Below are 15,408 nucleotides of genomic sequence, written 5' to 3'. Positions count from 1 at the left end.
GTTTGCAACCCACCCAAAATCAGCTCATGACCCACTGGTGAGTTGCACCCCACAGTTTAGAAACTGCTGATATTGAGGCTTCCGATGGACTGTGAGCCCAGAGCTTCAGTTTGAAATTCCTCCTTGTGCCTAAAGCTCACTGGGTGACCTTGGGCCGGTCACTCAATCGAACCTTCCTCACAGGGTGGTTGATGGGGAAGTATCTTGTCTCAAGTGGCCCTACGACAAAGCCATTGTTCTATGAACTTCTCTTGTGTCCCACAGAAGGCGCAAGATGGCCTCCGTATTCCGAAGTGAAGAGATGTGCCTCTCGCAACTTTTCCTGCAAGTTGAATCTGCCTATTGCTGTGTGGCAGAACTTGGGGAGCTGGGTCTGGTTCAATTCAGAGACGTAAGTAGACCCTGCTGGAAGTCATTTGGTAGGAAAGGGAAGCAAGAGAAGGTCCTTTCCCTCCACTTCTGTTAGAGTTTCCTACTAGACAGCGAAGTAGAATTTTCCAAAGGTGACCTAACTGCCCTAGGACAGAGTTATGGATTTCAGTTGAGATACTTTTCTAAACAACTGTGCGCATGTCATTAAAGCAGGAAAGGATATGAGTTGTCAAAAAGTCTTTATAAATATTATTATTTCCATTTTGCTATTACTGAATGGACTAAACATCTTTGTTTGGTATAGCCCAAGTTCACGCTAAAACCCTGAAGATGTGTGCAAGCATCCTGCCATTCATTATACACTGCTCAAAACAATAAAGGGAACACTTAAACAACACATCCGAGATCTGAATGAACGAAATATTCCTATTAATGGAATGAGACATGATGGAGCGAGACATGATGTCCCAGATGTGCTCAATTGGATTCAGGTCTGGGGAACGGGCGGGCCAGTCCATAGCATCAATGCCTTCATCTTGCAGGAACTGCTGACACACTCCAGCCACATGAGGTCTAGCATTGTCCTGCATTAGGAGGAACCCAGGGCCAACCATGCCAGCATATGGTCTCACAAGGGGTCTGAGGATCTCATCTCGGTACCTAATGGCAGTCAGGCTACCTCTGGCGAGCACATGGAGGGCTGTGCGGCCCCCCAAAGAAATGCCACCCACACCATTACTGACCCACTGCCAAACCGGTCATGCTGGAGGATGTTGCAGGCAGCAGAACGTTCTCCCTGCCGTCTCCAGACTCTGTCACGTCTGTCACATGTGCTCAGTGTGAACCTGCTTTCATCTGTGAAGAGCACAGGGCACCAGTGGCGAGGTTGGTGTTCTCTGGCAAATGCCAAACGTCCTGCACGGTGTCGGGCTGTCAGCACAACCCCCACCTGTGGATGTCGGGCCCTCATACCACCCTCATGGAGTCTGTTTCTGACCGTTTGAGCAGACGCATGCACGTTTGTGGCCTGCTGGAGGTCATTTTGCAGGGCTCTGGCAGTGCTCCTCCTGTTCCTCCTGGCACGAAGGCGGAGTTAGCGGTCCTGATGCTGGGTTGTTGCCCTCCTACAGCCTCCTCCATGTCTCCTGCTGTACTGGCCTGTCTCCTGGTAGTGCCTCCATGCTCTGGACACTGCACTGACAGACACAGCAAACCTTCTTGCCATAGCTCGCATTGATGTGCCATCCTGGATGAGCTGCACTACCTGAGCCACTTGTGTGGGTTGCAGACTCCGCCTCATGCTGCCACTAGAATGACAGCACCGCCAGCATTCAAAGGTCACCCAAACATCAGCCAGAAAGCATAGGGACTGCGAAGTGGTCTGTGGTCACAACCTGCAGAACCACTCCTTTATTGGGGGTGTCTTGTTACTTGCCTATGATTTCCACCTGTTGTCTACTCCATTTGTGCAACAGCATGTGAACTTGATTGTCAATCGGTGTGGCTTCCTAGGTGGACAGTTTGATTTCACAGAAGTGTGATTGACTTGGAATGACATTGTGTTGTTTAAGTGTTCCCTTTATTGTTTTGAGCAGTGTAATTTTACAGATAGTCTCTTTGGATAATCACTCTTAAATTTTTTTTTTTAAATACTCTGTAGTTGAACGCAAATGTGAACAGCTTCCAGAGAAAGTTTGTGAACGAAGTAAGAAGATGTGAATCTTTGGAAAGGATTCTTCGTAAGTTTGTGCGCATGCGTGTGTTACAGTGCTGTTCTCAGGAATACAAACTGCTGACATTTTTTTGTTTCTCTAGTGAATGTTGCTCTCTTTTTTTTTTCAAAGATTGTTGGCAGTAGCACTTTAAAAACTCCCCAAATCTTGAGTGTAATTTGGAGTAGATGACAATATTAGGACTGCATGCCAGGGAGTACTTTTATATATTTCACAATCCTCAATTTGTTGCTGATGTTGTTTGTTATTAAAGAATAGCAGCAGAAATGATGGATGGGCTTTTTCACATATAATCAAGTTATAGTTTATAACAATCCCATGAGCAAAATCAACCACAGGGCCCCCTCAACTCTCTCCCTCAGCCCACAACCCCTTTCATGAATTATGACTTTGCTCTTCATGCCATTAACTCCATGCTCAATTGCTCTTGTTTAAACATACATATCAACATGCTCATAAACATATATGCAGGCCAAATTCAGGCTACTCTTCTTGCAGGTGCAGTGAATCCTGCTGTATCTTAATCCTGCTGCTTATCACAATGGTTGGTTTATTATTTTGGGGGTGGTGGTGCATGTGTGTATAAATATATTAGACTGAGTTATTATTATTTGCAGTTAAGGAAGTGCAATACTGTTCTCTAACTGGGGGTGTCAACAAGGATCTTGACCAAAGGCTTTCTCTTTATTTGCCACAGCCCATAACACCATTCTTTGTTCATGGGAAATCAGGTGGCAGTTTTGTTTGTTTACTTCCAGGCTTTTTGGAAAGTGAGATGGGAGATGAAATGCAGCTTCCCAAGCCTGGGAAATATCCCGAAACACCATTGCCTCGAGAAATGATTGACTTAGAGGTAAGAGCTTCAAGACCACTATGCATTTATGCACCGGGGATAAACAACCAGGGAGGCTTGCTGGCTTCTTGTCCTGTTTGCAGCATCCTGGAGGCTGGGCTCTTGATGCAGCCTGGCTGGGCTCTTCTGGTTGTTCATGTCACGCTGAGGTTGTGCGAGACAGTGAGCTCCACGTAATTGTGCATTGTGTGAAGAAGTCATGCCTTTGCTTGGTCGTGAATCTCCTGTCAATCAATTTCCATGGACAATCCCAAGCTCCAGTATTAATCACTCTCCCTCTTTTGGCACATAGTGATGAGGGTGAGGCAGGAACTGGTGGGTGGAATGATTTAAGAATAGAGCCATTGAACAGTAAAAGTGCTCGAGCTATAAGAAGTTATTCATCATCATTTCACTTCATGCAAATAGAAGGCTGTTTGTGGTATTTTCTGCTGCTCGTGTTTTGTGTGTACACATCATTTCAGTAATTCATACATCATTCATTCCCGGCCACAGTACTGAGGTGTTAATATTCGCTGCGAGATTGCCTAGCGTGCTGAGAAATATTTTGAAATGTTTACCGTGTAATCATTTTTGTATTAGTCTGTTGTAATAGCCGCAAGGTGTGTGAAAGAATAATTGGGCATGCTTTTTTTTTTTTGCTTTTTTTTTTTGGCTCTGGCCATATGCAGTCAGTTTTGGAAAAACTGGAGGGGGAACTGCAAGAGGCCAATCAGAACCTGCAGACTCTGAGGCAGAACTTTCTAGAACTCACAGAACTGAAACATCTCCTGAAGAAAACTCAGGACTTCTTTGAGGTGATCTCAGCCTGGGATGTACTATGCGCTTTGGGGAATATGCTTTAGGTTAGGAGCTGCCTTTGTGTTCTATGTCTGTAACACACCTAGCTCTGAGTCAGTCCAGATTCAATAGCGACTGATCCATATGTTTAACCTTGGATTTGCTGCAATGGTGTAGAAAGCAGTGGATTGAGGAGCTCTGTTTTAAGGAGCAAACAGGACGCGCAGGTATGGGGAGCTGAGCCCTTCTTCTTCTAGTTGGGGCCAGCCCTCTATGTGGTCAGTAGTGCCACCATTGCTTCTACGTGATTGTGGCACATCCAGGTTTGGAATATGGGTCTGCCTCCATCGTGTTTGGGTTCGATTTCAGTGGAGCAGCAAACATGGAGTCCTGGATCAGTCTAGTTAGCTGTGTTTCAGTGGCTAATTTCTTTGCTTACACAAGTGAGTCCTCCAGTCAAGCCTAAATAAGTACTTAAACTCCTCCAATGTGATGGGAATCCAAATTGCTGTTAAGTTCTTACATTCTCGTTCTCTTCTTTCAAGACTCCCTAATAAGTCCTTGAGGATAAATGAGGAAATGGCTTAGCATGGCTTTTGTGGATTGTAAACTTGCAAAGAGAGCCCGTGTCAGTCTTTAAATAATGTACAGTGCCTATTGAGAAATCACCTATGATGGTGATGATGATGAGTCCACCACATATCTAGCTCATTTCTTCTGCTGAAGAGGCCCTTTAGCAGTCACCTAAGAACATAAGAGCCATTCTGGCCTGCAGGCCAAAGGCCTATCAAGACCAGTTTCTTGAATCTCACAGTGGCCCACCAGATACCTCAGAGAGCACTCAAGACGACAAAATACTTATAGCCTGTTGCCACTCCCTTCCACCTGGCATTCAGAGACAGGCTTCCTCTAAATCACAGAGGTTACATATAGTCGGCTTGGCTTGTAACCTGTAATGGACTTTTCTTCCATAAATCTGTCCAATCCCCTTTTAAAGACATCTAGTTTAGGTGCCATTACCACATCCTGTGGCAAGGAGTTCCATAGATTAATTACTTGGTAGGTAAACAAATAAAATAAGCTCTGGGAAGAAACCAAATACGGGGTTGAGTAAATATACTGACTTCTGTTTTTAAAGTAAAAGTACAGTCTGTGTCTGCACAGTTGTATTTAATTTTAAATGTATGACTGTGTGTTTTCATCAATGAGCAAACAACCCAAGCCTGAATTCTCAGGATTAAATCCTGGCAAACCATCCCAAGGCTAGTCAACATATAGTTGCCCTAGTAAAGATGAACTGGTATTGCTCCTCTGATACTGATTTTTTTTTTTTTGCCAGTTCAACTGTCATGGTTTACCAAAAGAATCTCGGGAGTTGTAGTTTGTTGAGCATCCTCAAACCCCTTTTTGGTTGAAGATGCTATGAGAGAGCCCATCCTCCCAGAACCACAATTCCCAGAATTTCCTGGGAAGAGCAAACGTTTCAAGCCAGTTTGTATGTACTAAAGTAATATGATTGAGCGCTGCATTGACAAAACTGAGGGATGACAACTGTTTCTCATTCAGCTGATTTTCAAAATAGATCTGTGACATAAATATTGTTTCTGCTTTCAGACTGAAGCTAATTTGCCTGATGATTTCTTCAATGAAGACACATCTGGGCTGTTGGAGCTAAGAAGCACTCCCGCAGCAGTGGCTGCAAAACTGGGGTTAGCTCTATTGGTTATTTTATGGGTTATTTTTTTTTTTCTACTGCTTATGTGAATTGTGGTTTTATAGGATTTTACATTTGTGAGCTACTGTGTTGAGCTTTCTGGTTCAAAAGGTGGGCTATAAACATTTTAATGTATCAATAAAATGGGTTGCTTTCTTCTGTGTCCATTTTTTGGCAGGCATTGCTTCTTCTGATGGGTCCTTGTATGGATTGGTATCTGATTAAAGGGTGTGAGGAAGAGAGTAGGAATAATTGGACAATTCTCATAACAGAAGGACATAAGGAGTGAGATTTTTCAAGGATCTGTACTGAGAACAGTGCTTTTGAACCAGTTCAGGAATAAGGGGTGAACTGCAAAGGTGAATAGCAGCTTGATTGGCTCCCTGCAGATCAGGACCATGGTGGTGGGGTAGTGTTCATGCCCCCCTGATTCCCCCCAGCATGGTCCCAATTGGTAAAATAGGGGGTGGTGGTCCCATGCTATTAATGAAAAAAGAGTTTATCAAAACTAGTAACACTTTAGATATCATGTTTATCAAAACTAGTAACACTTTAGATATCATGTGTAATTTGTCCCTGAGTGGCGTGTACCCATGTACGAATCAGCACAAACATGAAATCCATCCATGCATAAACAGCAGCATTTCTGATTTAGATGTTTAAATTCTGGTTTTACATGAATATATAGAGCTATGATGGCACGTAGTACAGGAAGAGCAGACTGTAAGTTTATCCATTGCATTTGTATTGCGCAGATTCATTGCTGGAGTGATAAAAAGGGAAAGGATGGTGCCTTTTGAACGTTTGCTTTGGAGAGCCTGCCGTGGAAACATCTATCTCCGGTTCAGCGAAATGGATGCGCCCCTCGAGGATCCTATCACTGTAGGTGTAGATGGGTCTTTAATTTTGTCATCGTTAGTATGATCGTTTCTGCTTTTTGTGTATGGTACGATTAAATTGCTGGCGTAGTAGTTTGCTGTCACTATTTTAAAATTCCACTTGTGCTGCACTTTTTTCCCCTAGAAAGAAGAGATGAAAAAGAATGTGTTCATTATCTTCTACCAAGGGGAGCAGCTCCGACTGAAAATCAAGAAGATTTGTGACGGGTAAAACGAGCTGTTGAGAAAACAGCAATTCCTCTCGCTTGAGATGCTGTCGAAAACCACCCTGATTGGCTGAAAGAGTTTGGCACAGATAAGAAAGTCCTATGCAAAGTGGCATCCAGATTGCTTTGCACAAAGAGGGGTGGAGATTGGGACCAGGCCAGTCTTGCCTGCCCCATGATGCACTTACAACCCCTCTACTTCATATGGGTCAGGTGTACTCTCAGAAGTGGGTCATACCCCTCTGGTCCCAATCCTCTACCCCAGGGGTGTTCAAGCTATTTTGGCAGGAGGGCCACATCATCTCTCTGACACTGTGCCTGGGGCTGGGGAAAAAAGAATTAATTTACATTTCAAATTTGAATAAATTTACATACATGAATTTATTAGAGATGGAACTTATATGAATGAATGAAGGTCTTGCAGTAGCTCAAGGCCTATAAAAGGCCTTGCACAAAGCAAGGCCAGCCTTTCCTTCTCTGCCACTGCTGCATCACAGATGTGAAACAGCAAATAGTGGAGGGAACCCTCATCCCGCAGCTCAGGTGAGAGGTCGAACAGTTGTCCTAATGCTGAGAGCAGTTGCATCAGGCCAGCATGGGCTCCAGCAAATCTCTGGAGGGCCAGAGGCTCATTGGAGACTGGGGGCTCCCTGAGGGCCTGATTGGGAGCCTCTGAGGGCCGCAAGTGGCCCCTGGGCCAGGGTTTGGGCACCTCTGCTCTACCCTAAGTGGCATCCAGATGTCTGCATAAGGCTAACATTTCTATGCTTTATTCTCTTCAGTTGCAATTGTGTTCAGTTCTTTTGTTCAAATCTGCCTGAAAATAATAATATAACTGAGCAATCGAGGAACCTTCACAACTGTAGTGTGGTTATCAGTATAGCTTAGTAGCTTCCTTAAAACCATGTGTTTGTATCTCATTCTCTCTTCTATGTACGTCTTAGCTTAGCTTCTTCTACAGCTGCCTTCACAAAGAAGAGGTAGTAAAATGTCCCAGTTTCTAGCAGAAATATATAATTCTGTAATTCCTTCCCCCCTCCCCACTGGGTTGGCCAATGCTACAGATCTCCACTCTCTTCTTCAGTTCTCCAGGGTGCCCTTGAATCTCCTATGCAGAGAGTCAGGGCGCAATCCTAACCCCTTATGTCCAGTGGTTTCCAGCACTGACATAAGGGCAATGCAGCTCTGAGGTAAGGCAACAAACCTTCCCTTACTTTGAGGAGGCCTCCATGAGTGACACCCAACTGCAGGATGCAGCACATGTCCCATTGGCACTGCTATGCCAGTGCTGGAAAGTACTGACATAAGGAGTTAGGATTGCGCCCTCAGTCAAACAGGTGTTGGAGGGTCCCTTCTTTTTGTAATGCAACAGAAGTATAATTCCCTTGAATGTCTCTCATTAGTTAATTAACGAATTTCTGAAGAACCCTTATCTCTGAAAGGAAGTGGATGCCTACTCTCTATTCATAGCAGAACTGCCTTTTCTTTATTGGTATTTACACTCATGGATCAAATTACACAGGCCAACACACATTTTTCAGGCCAATATTACACAGGCCAACAACAACACTTCCTTACACCAATTCCTGGGTATATTTGGGGTGTTGATTCCAAAAATGGCATCCGTTTTGCCCTATCATGTCTAATTTTGGAGATATAGTATAGCCTCAGTGAATGGTTCAAGCAGCTTCCTCATGAGGAAGCCTACACCATGGCTTCCTCATATGAGGAAGCTGCTTGAACCATTCACTAATGAGGCTATACTATATCTCCAAAACTAGACATGATAGGGCAAAACGGATGCCATTTTTGGAATCGGCACCCCAAATTCATATGAAACCACCATAAAGTTTGGGAAAAGCTTTTCTGACCCTCAGTTTTGTAGGCCCATGTTATCAATGGATTTTTGGAACTGAGGGGGAAAAAAACCCTGGATTTGGATGTTATTCCTGCAGTGTGGTTACCACTGATAAAGTCTGTTACGAAGGGTTTGGACCCCCAAAACAAGTAGCTTCCTTTCATTCTCATTAATCTGAGCACTATCCCACATGATCCTCCCATATATGATGAAGTTACAGAATAGAGCAGTGGTTCTCAAGCTTTTAGCATCGGGATCCACTTTTGAGAATTAGAATCTGTCAGGAACAACCAGAAGTGATGTCATGACCAGAAGTGAAATCAGCAAGCAGCAAGTGTTTTAACAATCTTACCCAGGAGTAAGTCCCACTGACTAACATTGACTAGCCTGTTCAAGGTACAAATCTGTAACATTTCCCTACATGCATTCACATCCCATGGTAGCATCAAGTGTAATATATTAAAAATAGAATATAGAAATGAATGGGAACCCACCTGAGATTAGAATAGAGATATTCACAGAATAGAGATATTCTGGCATAACACTGGAATGGAGATGTTACCACTGCAGTTTTGATCTCTTCCCATATAGAAGCAATTTTTTTTCTCAAAAACATACCATACCAATAAAGAGAAGACTGGACCTGAAAGGACATCCAAACCAACCCCTGTCTGCCATCAGGGTCATTTACCTAGGAACTCTCTACTGGAAAATAATGCAGTCCGAACTACAGCATACCATAGGTAGAGCACTGTGTGCATTGCTGAAAGCTGTATTAAAAGTAAGACTGCTGCAGTGCTCTCTTTGTGGGGTTGTTTTTGACAACTGTTCAGAAACTACAATTGCTCATTAATTGCTCCAGAAAAACAGTCCACCTAATTCTTATATTCTAGCAAGTACACATCTTTTTTGACTTTCCAGGTTAATATCAAAATGATGAATTTTTTTTTGAAAGCTCTCCATAGACTGGGACCAGGTTAGATCAAGGACTGTATACGCCAAGTGAACCTGTCTAGAGCTGTAGATCAGCATCAAAGGTGCTGCTCTGATCTGCCTGTAACTGGGGTTCATTAGCTGGGCACCAGAGACAGGGCCTTTTCAGTGAGATGTACCAGGGACCCTCTTTTGCCATCTTTAAAAGGCATCAGAGAACTTATTTTGCATTTGCAAAGCTTTTAATATAATGACTTATGAGTGAAACCATATCCACTTTTCAATTGTTTAATATCATAGAGTTGCTTTCTTAGAGCCCAGTCCTATTCTTCACCCTCCCACTGACATATCAGCACCAAAATGGCTACCGCTGCATCCTGTGGTGGGGATGGCACTTGCAGAGGTTTCCTCTGGGTAAGAGAACAATCGTTCTCTTACCCTGAGGGTAAGCCTCTGTGAAGGGGGGGGGGGTCTACTTGGACCTGCACGAACTAAATGGCTGTGCAGATTCCCATGCCACAGGATCAGATCCAGGAAGAGGGTTAGGATTTGCCAGCCACCACTGCTGCTGAAGGTGCCCCCTTCCTGGACCTGTTCTGCCCAACGCCCACCCTGTTGCTGCCTCAGTCCTTGCTCCCCTGCCCCATTTCACAGGAGGAGGAGCGCTGCCAGTTGGTGGAAAGTATACGATTGGGCTGTTATTATATTTTTTAAAAATTTGTTAGCTGTTTTTAATAAGGAAAGGTGGGATTTTTTTTTTTAAAGCATATTAAAATCAATAAATAAGTAGCACCCTAGGAATCATGCAGTGAGCTAATCGGCATGGCAAGACAGTCCTTGGTCACTAGCTAGTCTGACCAGGGGAAAAAAAATTCCAACACCAAGTGTGGCAACTTGTTAGATCTTGAGCCAAACCCATCCACCGTTCTCTCTCCAGCTGGGGCAGCCAGGCTTATGGCCAAACTGGGAGCCCGCTCTAGTATTTTGATTATAACTAGATGCAATCGTGGATAGCAGATGTTTTATGAAAATCAGGGATTTGAGACAGTACCGCTAATCCAGAGCAGGATTGTCCACATATGCAACGCTCTTCTGCCTCCTGGTTTGACCGCAGATGGCTGCTTATCAATAATGTTGCCCTGCCAATTTCACAAGTTGCAGTCATCTGCAGCTTTATGAGCAGGAGGAGGTGAAACAGGAATGATGGGCCTTTTCCTCTTTCTGCTCCCTTTCACTTGCGGATGCTTGGATGCTAATGTGGACGCTGGAGCAGACCGATCACTGTGGCGGCACCCTGGTGAATTCTCTTTGAACTTTTGCAGATGTATGTGTCAGTGGGGTGAAACTGACACTCTCTATGCAAAAGGACGATTAGAAGATCAAAGCCACCGTGCTGCCATAATGTGGGAAAAGTGCAAAACCTGTGGACAGCAGCAAAGGGGAATAATCTTTCAAGTGTGATTAAAAAGTCCCAATTTAAATATGAGCTAAGAACTCCAAAGTACATGAAACTAAAATAATAATGAAAGAGGCTTGGGAGTTTTAGTTGTCTTTTTTTTTTTTTAGACTATTTTGTTCAAGACTTGGAATCAGAGCAAAAAAGTATTATGGTATTTCAGTGGTTCTGTTTAACATGAAGGAATAAAAGTACACTTTAGGTTGAAATCCTACACCTGCTTACCTAGGAGTAAGACCCATGGAACACAGTGGGGCTGCATCCTATGCTCACTTAGGGCCCAATCCTGAGCCCAGCCATAAGGTGCATTTGCAAACTTTACCATGGGCCCAGTGCTGGAGCTGACCCAACGTGAACCTGCGCTGGGCCAGCTCCAACTCTGGGTCCGCGTTCTGCCACCCAGTAGCTCACCCAAACTGCCAAGTGGTGAAGAGGGGAGGGGAGGGTGGGGAGAGGGGAGGGAGGAAGCATGGCAGGGGGAGGGTGCAGGGCGGGAGCGGGAGGGACTGGTGGAGCTCAGTTCCATTGGATTCTGAGCCTTTTTTTGGACTGTGCAGCCCGACAAGGGACTCCTTGATTCTGCGCCAGCTTGAGAGCCGCTGCAGAATTGAGTAACCCCATTGTGGGGCTACTTCCCTTACCCAGGGGAAGGGAATTAAAGTCCCCTTCCCCCTAGGAGCTGCCACAGGTTGCCTGGTGCGCACAAGATACTGCAGCAGCCATTTTTGGTGCCGCGGCAGTCCCGCGCGCAGGGCAGCTTAGGATTGGGCTGTTACTTGGGAGTAAGCCCTATTGAGCACAGTGGGACTTACATCTGAGTAATCATACCTAGGATTGCACTGTTTCATTATTACCTTCTCCTTGTGCTGCTGTTCCTATAGATACAAGGATTGTCTTGTGATTATGTGTTAGCTTGGTAAATGACTTATTTGCGTCATTATTTGATACCCTGTCTTTCTACAATTTTATAGTCAAAATGGCTTAAAAAAACATGTAGCAGAAACCAATCAGTTAAGACTGTAACAATTAATGGTCATAAAATGATAGAATAGCATCACTAAGCCAAAGCCTCTTTAAAAGCAGCAGGTGGTTCAATATTAAAAGTCTAAATACAAGAAGAAAGAGAATCTATATTTTGAGGGCCAGGTATTTTTGTAGGTACAGTACAATTCTGAGAAGTTACTTTTGCTATTGTAATTAATATGGATTTGAGGAACTAGTAACTTAGGACAGAATTACGTGTGACAAAGAGCAACAAGCCTGTCCCTCCTAATAAAGTCCTGTGTCGAACTCCCCGCTTTCCCTTTATAATGGCTAGTTCACTGTACCCTGTATCTATGTGGGGTGCATTTCCCCACCTCTGGTAGCAGTAGCCAATGGAGTGAAGCAGAGCCAGGGAAGCACGTATCAAGATGATATTGAGACAAGGAGTAAAAACAACCAGAAGTTGTTGGGAACTCAATACACAAAAACCTTTGTTTTCAGTGGGTGCAACAGGGTTTTTGCTCTAGTCTACAACAAACACCTTTGTGTGATGGCAGCTGGCTTATTTATTTGCCTTGTTTTCTCTCTAGGTTTCGTGCCACGGTGTACCCTTGCCCAGAGTCGGCTGGAGAGCGACGAGAAATGGCTGCTGGTGTGAATACAAGGATTGATGATCTAAATACTGTACGTCTTGCTCTGCTTTGGTCTTGCTCTCAGGGCTTAGACAAGACACTGGGGTTGCTCAGGGTTAGGGACAGGTTCAGGAGGCCCGTGGCCAACTATCTTCCATGAACCCCAAGAGAGTCATTCCATCACCACCACACACAGGCTGTGGGCACAGAGGTGGTCTTGGGGATCAGTCGTGGATCTTCTGAGGATGATGAGCCCTTGGCAGCTACTCAACAATATTGACCTCTGATGCAGCCCTGTCGAGGGTGCAACATGTCATGAGAGGACCAATCTGGATTACAGTTGAGAGGATTTAATTTGTTGTCCTTTGAGTTGCCCTCCTTGAATCCTAATTTAGCTAGGATATTTTTTAAAAATTGATTTTGAACTGAAGCAGGTGCAATTTGCAGCAGCAATCAGATCCTCGAGACAATTTCCATTTTCCTTTCTGTGATGCCAATGGGCACATGTGCATTGATGAAGCGCTATAATAAAGGAGTACTGATGTCATCATACCACGATTGCAATGCATTCTTTTTGTTGAGTGTTTTACTGATGTGCATGTGTATTCCTGTGTCTTGGTAAAACACCACACAACAAGAATCTTGATGCAGCTGTGTGTACCATCACATCAGTAGTTTTTTAGGGGGAGGGGGGTAGTATCATCAATGAGTCATGACCTTCTAATAAATGATGTGACTTTGTCCTTATGTGGCTTACAGGTGATCACTCAAACTGAGTCCCATCGTCAGGGACTGCTGAAGGATGTATCTGCAAAGCTGTGGAATTGGGGGATCAAGGTGAAGAAAATGAAGGCCATCTACCACATCCTGAACTCTTGTAACATTGATGTCACCCAGCAGTGTGTCATTGCTGAGATCTGGTTCCCTGTTGTGGACACTGGCAGAATAAAAAGGGCTCTGAATCAAGGAATGGTAAGATTCTGTGTCTGGAATGAACCTGGACTTCTAAACCCAAATTAGTCTGTCGTTGTTGATGAATCGACTGCAAGTGCTTTCTTGTTCTTACGACTTCTTCTGAGTTTGTTGTCACTTGCGACTACTTGAGCTCCAGCAGTGCAGCAGCCCAATAGGATTGGATGTGCAAGTCTTCATAACAAGATTGTAAAAAAAAGTGAAAGCAGCTGCAGTCAGCTGGGTGAGACCTAACTGTGAAAACTTTATCACAGAAATCTATGACCCTGAGAAAAGACACTCAGAATATGTTGTGAACCAAACAAATAATTATCTGTAGCAGTGTTTCTCAAACTGTGGGTCATACAAACCAATTTCAGGTGGGTCCCCATTCATTTCAATATTTTATTTTTAATATATTAGACTTGATGCTACCATGGTATGCAAGTGCATTTGGGGAAATGTTACAGACTTGTACTTTTAACAAGCTACTATGTATATTCTTTTAACAATGATGATCAATGGGACTTACTCCTGGGTAAGTGTGGGTAGAATTGCAACCTAGGATTGTTAAAAATTTTCCTGCTTGATGACGTCACTTAAGGTCATGACATCACTTCCGGTGGGTCCTGACAGATTTGCATTCTAAAAAGTGGGTCCCGCTGCTAAATGTGTGAGAGCCACTGATCTGTAGACTTTGCTGACACCAGCCATTTTTGCGGCTTCCATTTTACTGCTTCATTCCACTATATACGGAAAAAGTTTATATTGCAACTGCCCTAATATATAAGATGCTGTTTTAAACATGTATCCATCTTGCAACTTGGAGATGGTTTCTTCGTTTGGGTCCTTGATGATCTTCATAATAATCCCCATTGCATTTTGATTATTCCAGCGAGACAAGGATACACAGTGGGCATTCTTGGTGGTAATTGTAGACTCTCCTTCTCTTGGTGCCTTTTTGGAAGCACATGTTGCTTGGCTTAGAGTTAATGGAAGTGCTTGTCCTTCTCTATGATTTTACTTTTGTTATGTTCTGTGCAGTGGGACCATTGGGGCACAAAGAGTTTAATGGAGAGGGGTGAGTTTCAAAGGCAAAAATAAGCATTGAAAAATGGTGCATGTCTTCAGAGATCTGGGTGTGGAAAGTTCTGTATAGAAATATTTCCACTGCTGTATTTTTCTGCTCAAAATGTTCCATTTCTAAGAATGAGTTAGAACAGAACAGATACAATACCTGTCAAATCAGCCCTGGACCTGGTGTTTACAGCTGGGCATGGGGGCAGTGATCTGGACGTAGAGGAGATCAAGATCACTCCGTTGTCATGGACAGATCACTTCCTGGTAAGGTTTAGGCTTGTTGCGACTTCCTACCTCCGCAGAGGCGGGGGACCGTTTTCTATGGTCCGCCCCCGGAGGCTAATGGATCCTGAAGGTTTCCTGAGGGCTCTGGGGGATTTCCCCACTGCCAAGACTGGCGTCTCATCTGAGGCCCTGGTTGACCTCTGGAATGGGGAAATGACCAGGGCAGTGGATGAGATTGCTCCGGAGCGACCTCTGCCACGTCGCAGACTCGGAGCGGCTCCTTGGTTCACTGAGGAGCTGCGAAGGATGAAGCGGCAGGGCAGGCGTCTAGAGCGACGGTGGCAGAAAACTCGGGATGAATCCGACCGGACACGGAGTAGAGCCCATTACAGAGCCTATTCCGTGGCGGTGGTAGCAGCGAAGAGATCGTTCTTCTCTGCTACCATTGCGTCTGCTGACAACCGTCCGGCAGAGCTGTTCCGTGTGGTGCGGGGCCTCCTCCATCAGGCCCCCCCAGTAGACCAGGAGGAATACACGGTCAGCCGCTGTGACGTGTTTGCGCAACATTTTGCAGATAAAATCGATCGTATTCGTCACAACTTGGATGCCACATTGACAGTGTCTGACGATGTCCCCTTGGCAACTGCTTGTCCTGTGTTGTGGGATTCTTTTCAGTTTGTACAGCCTGAGGTTGTGGACAGACTCCTTTGGAGTGTGAGGCCATCTGCCTGC

The 15,408-nt window shown here is 44.5% G+C and overlaps 1 protein-coding gene across 2 annotated transcripts in view; it reads left to right on the top strand.

Annotated features, from left to right (window-relative positions):
* The first annotated feature begins 274 nt into the window (after positions 1–274).
* Positions 275–15,408, top strand: part of ATP6V0A4 (ATPase H+ transporting V0 subunit a4) — a 48,121-nt gene continuing 32,987 nt past the window's right edge. For both annotated transcript variants that reach the window (XM_066634658.1, XM_066634657.1), the window contains exons 1-9: positions 275–391; positions 2,033–2,111; positions 2,864–2,958; positions 3,630–3,755; positions 5,353–5,447; positions 6,208–6,334; positions 6,476–6,558; positions 12,379–12,472; positions 13,180–13,392. In XM_066634658.1, coding sequence (XP_066490755.1) covers positions 275–391; positions 2,033–2,111; positions 2,864–2,958; positions 3,630–3,755; positions 5,353–5,447; positions 6,208–6,334; positions 6,476–6,558; positions 12,379–12,472; positions 13,180–13,392 — 1,029 coding nt within the window. The remainder of the gene's footprint in view (positions 392–2,032; positions 2,112–2,863; positions 2,959–3,629; positions 3,756–5,352; positions 5,448–6,207; positions 6,335–6,475; positions 6,559–12,378; positions 12,473–13,179; positions 13,393–15,408) is intronic.

The sequence above is a fragment of the Tiliqua scincoides genome, chromosome 7 (assembly GCF_035046505.1).
Source record: "Tiliqua scincoides isolate rTilSci1 chromosome 7, rTilSci1.hap2, whole genome shotgun sequence".
Classification (NCBI taxonomy): Eukaryota; Metazoa; Chordata; class Lepidosauria; order Squamata; family Scincidae; genus Tiliqua; species Tiliqua scincoides.
The sequence above is the reverse complement of the archived record's forward strand: the minus strand, read 5'-3'. Positions and strand labels throughout refer to the sequence as shown.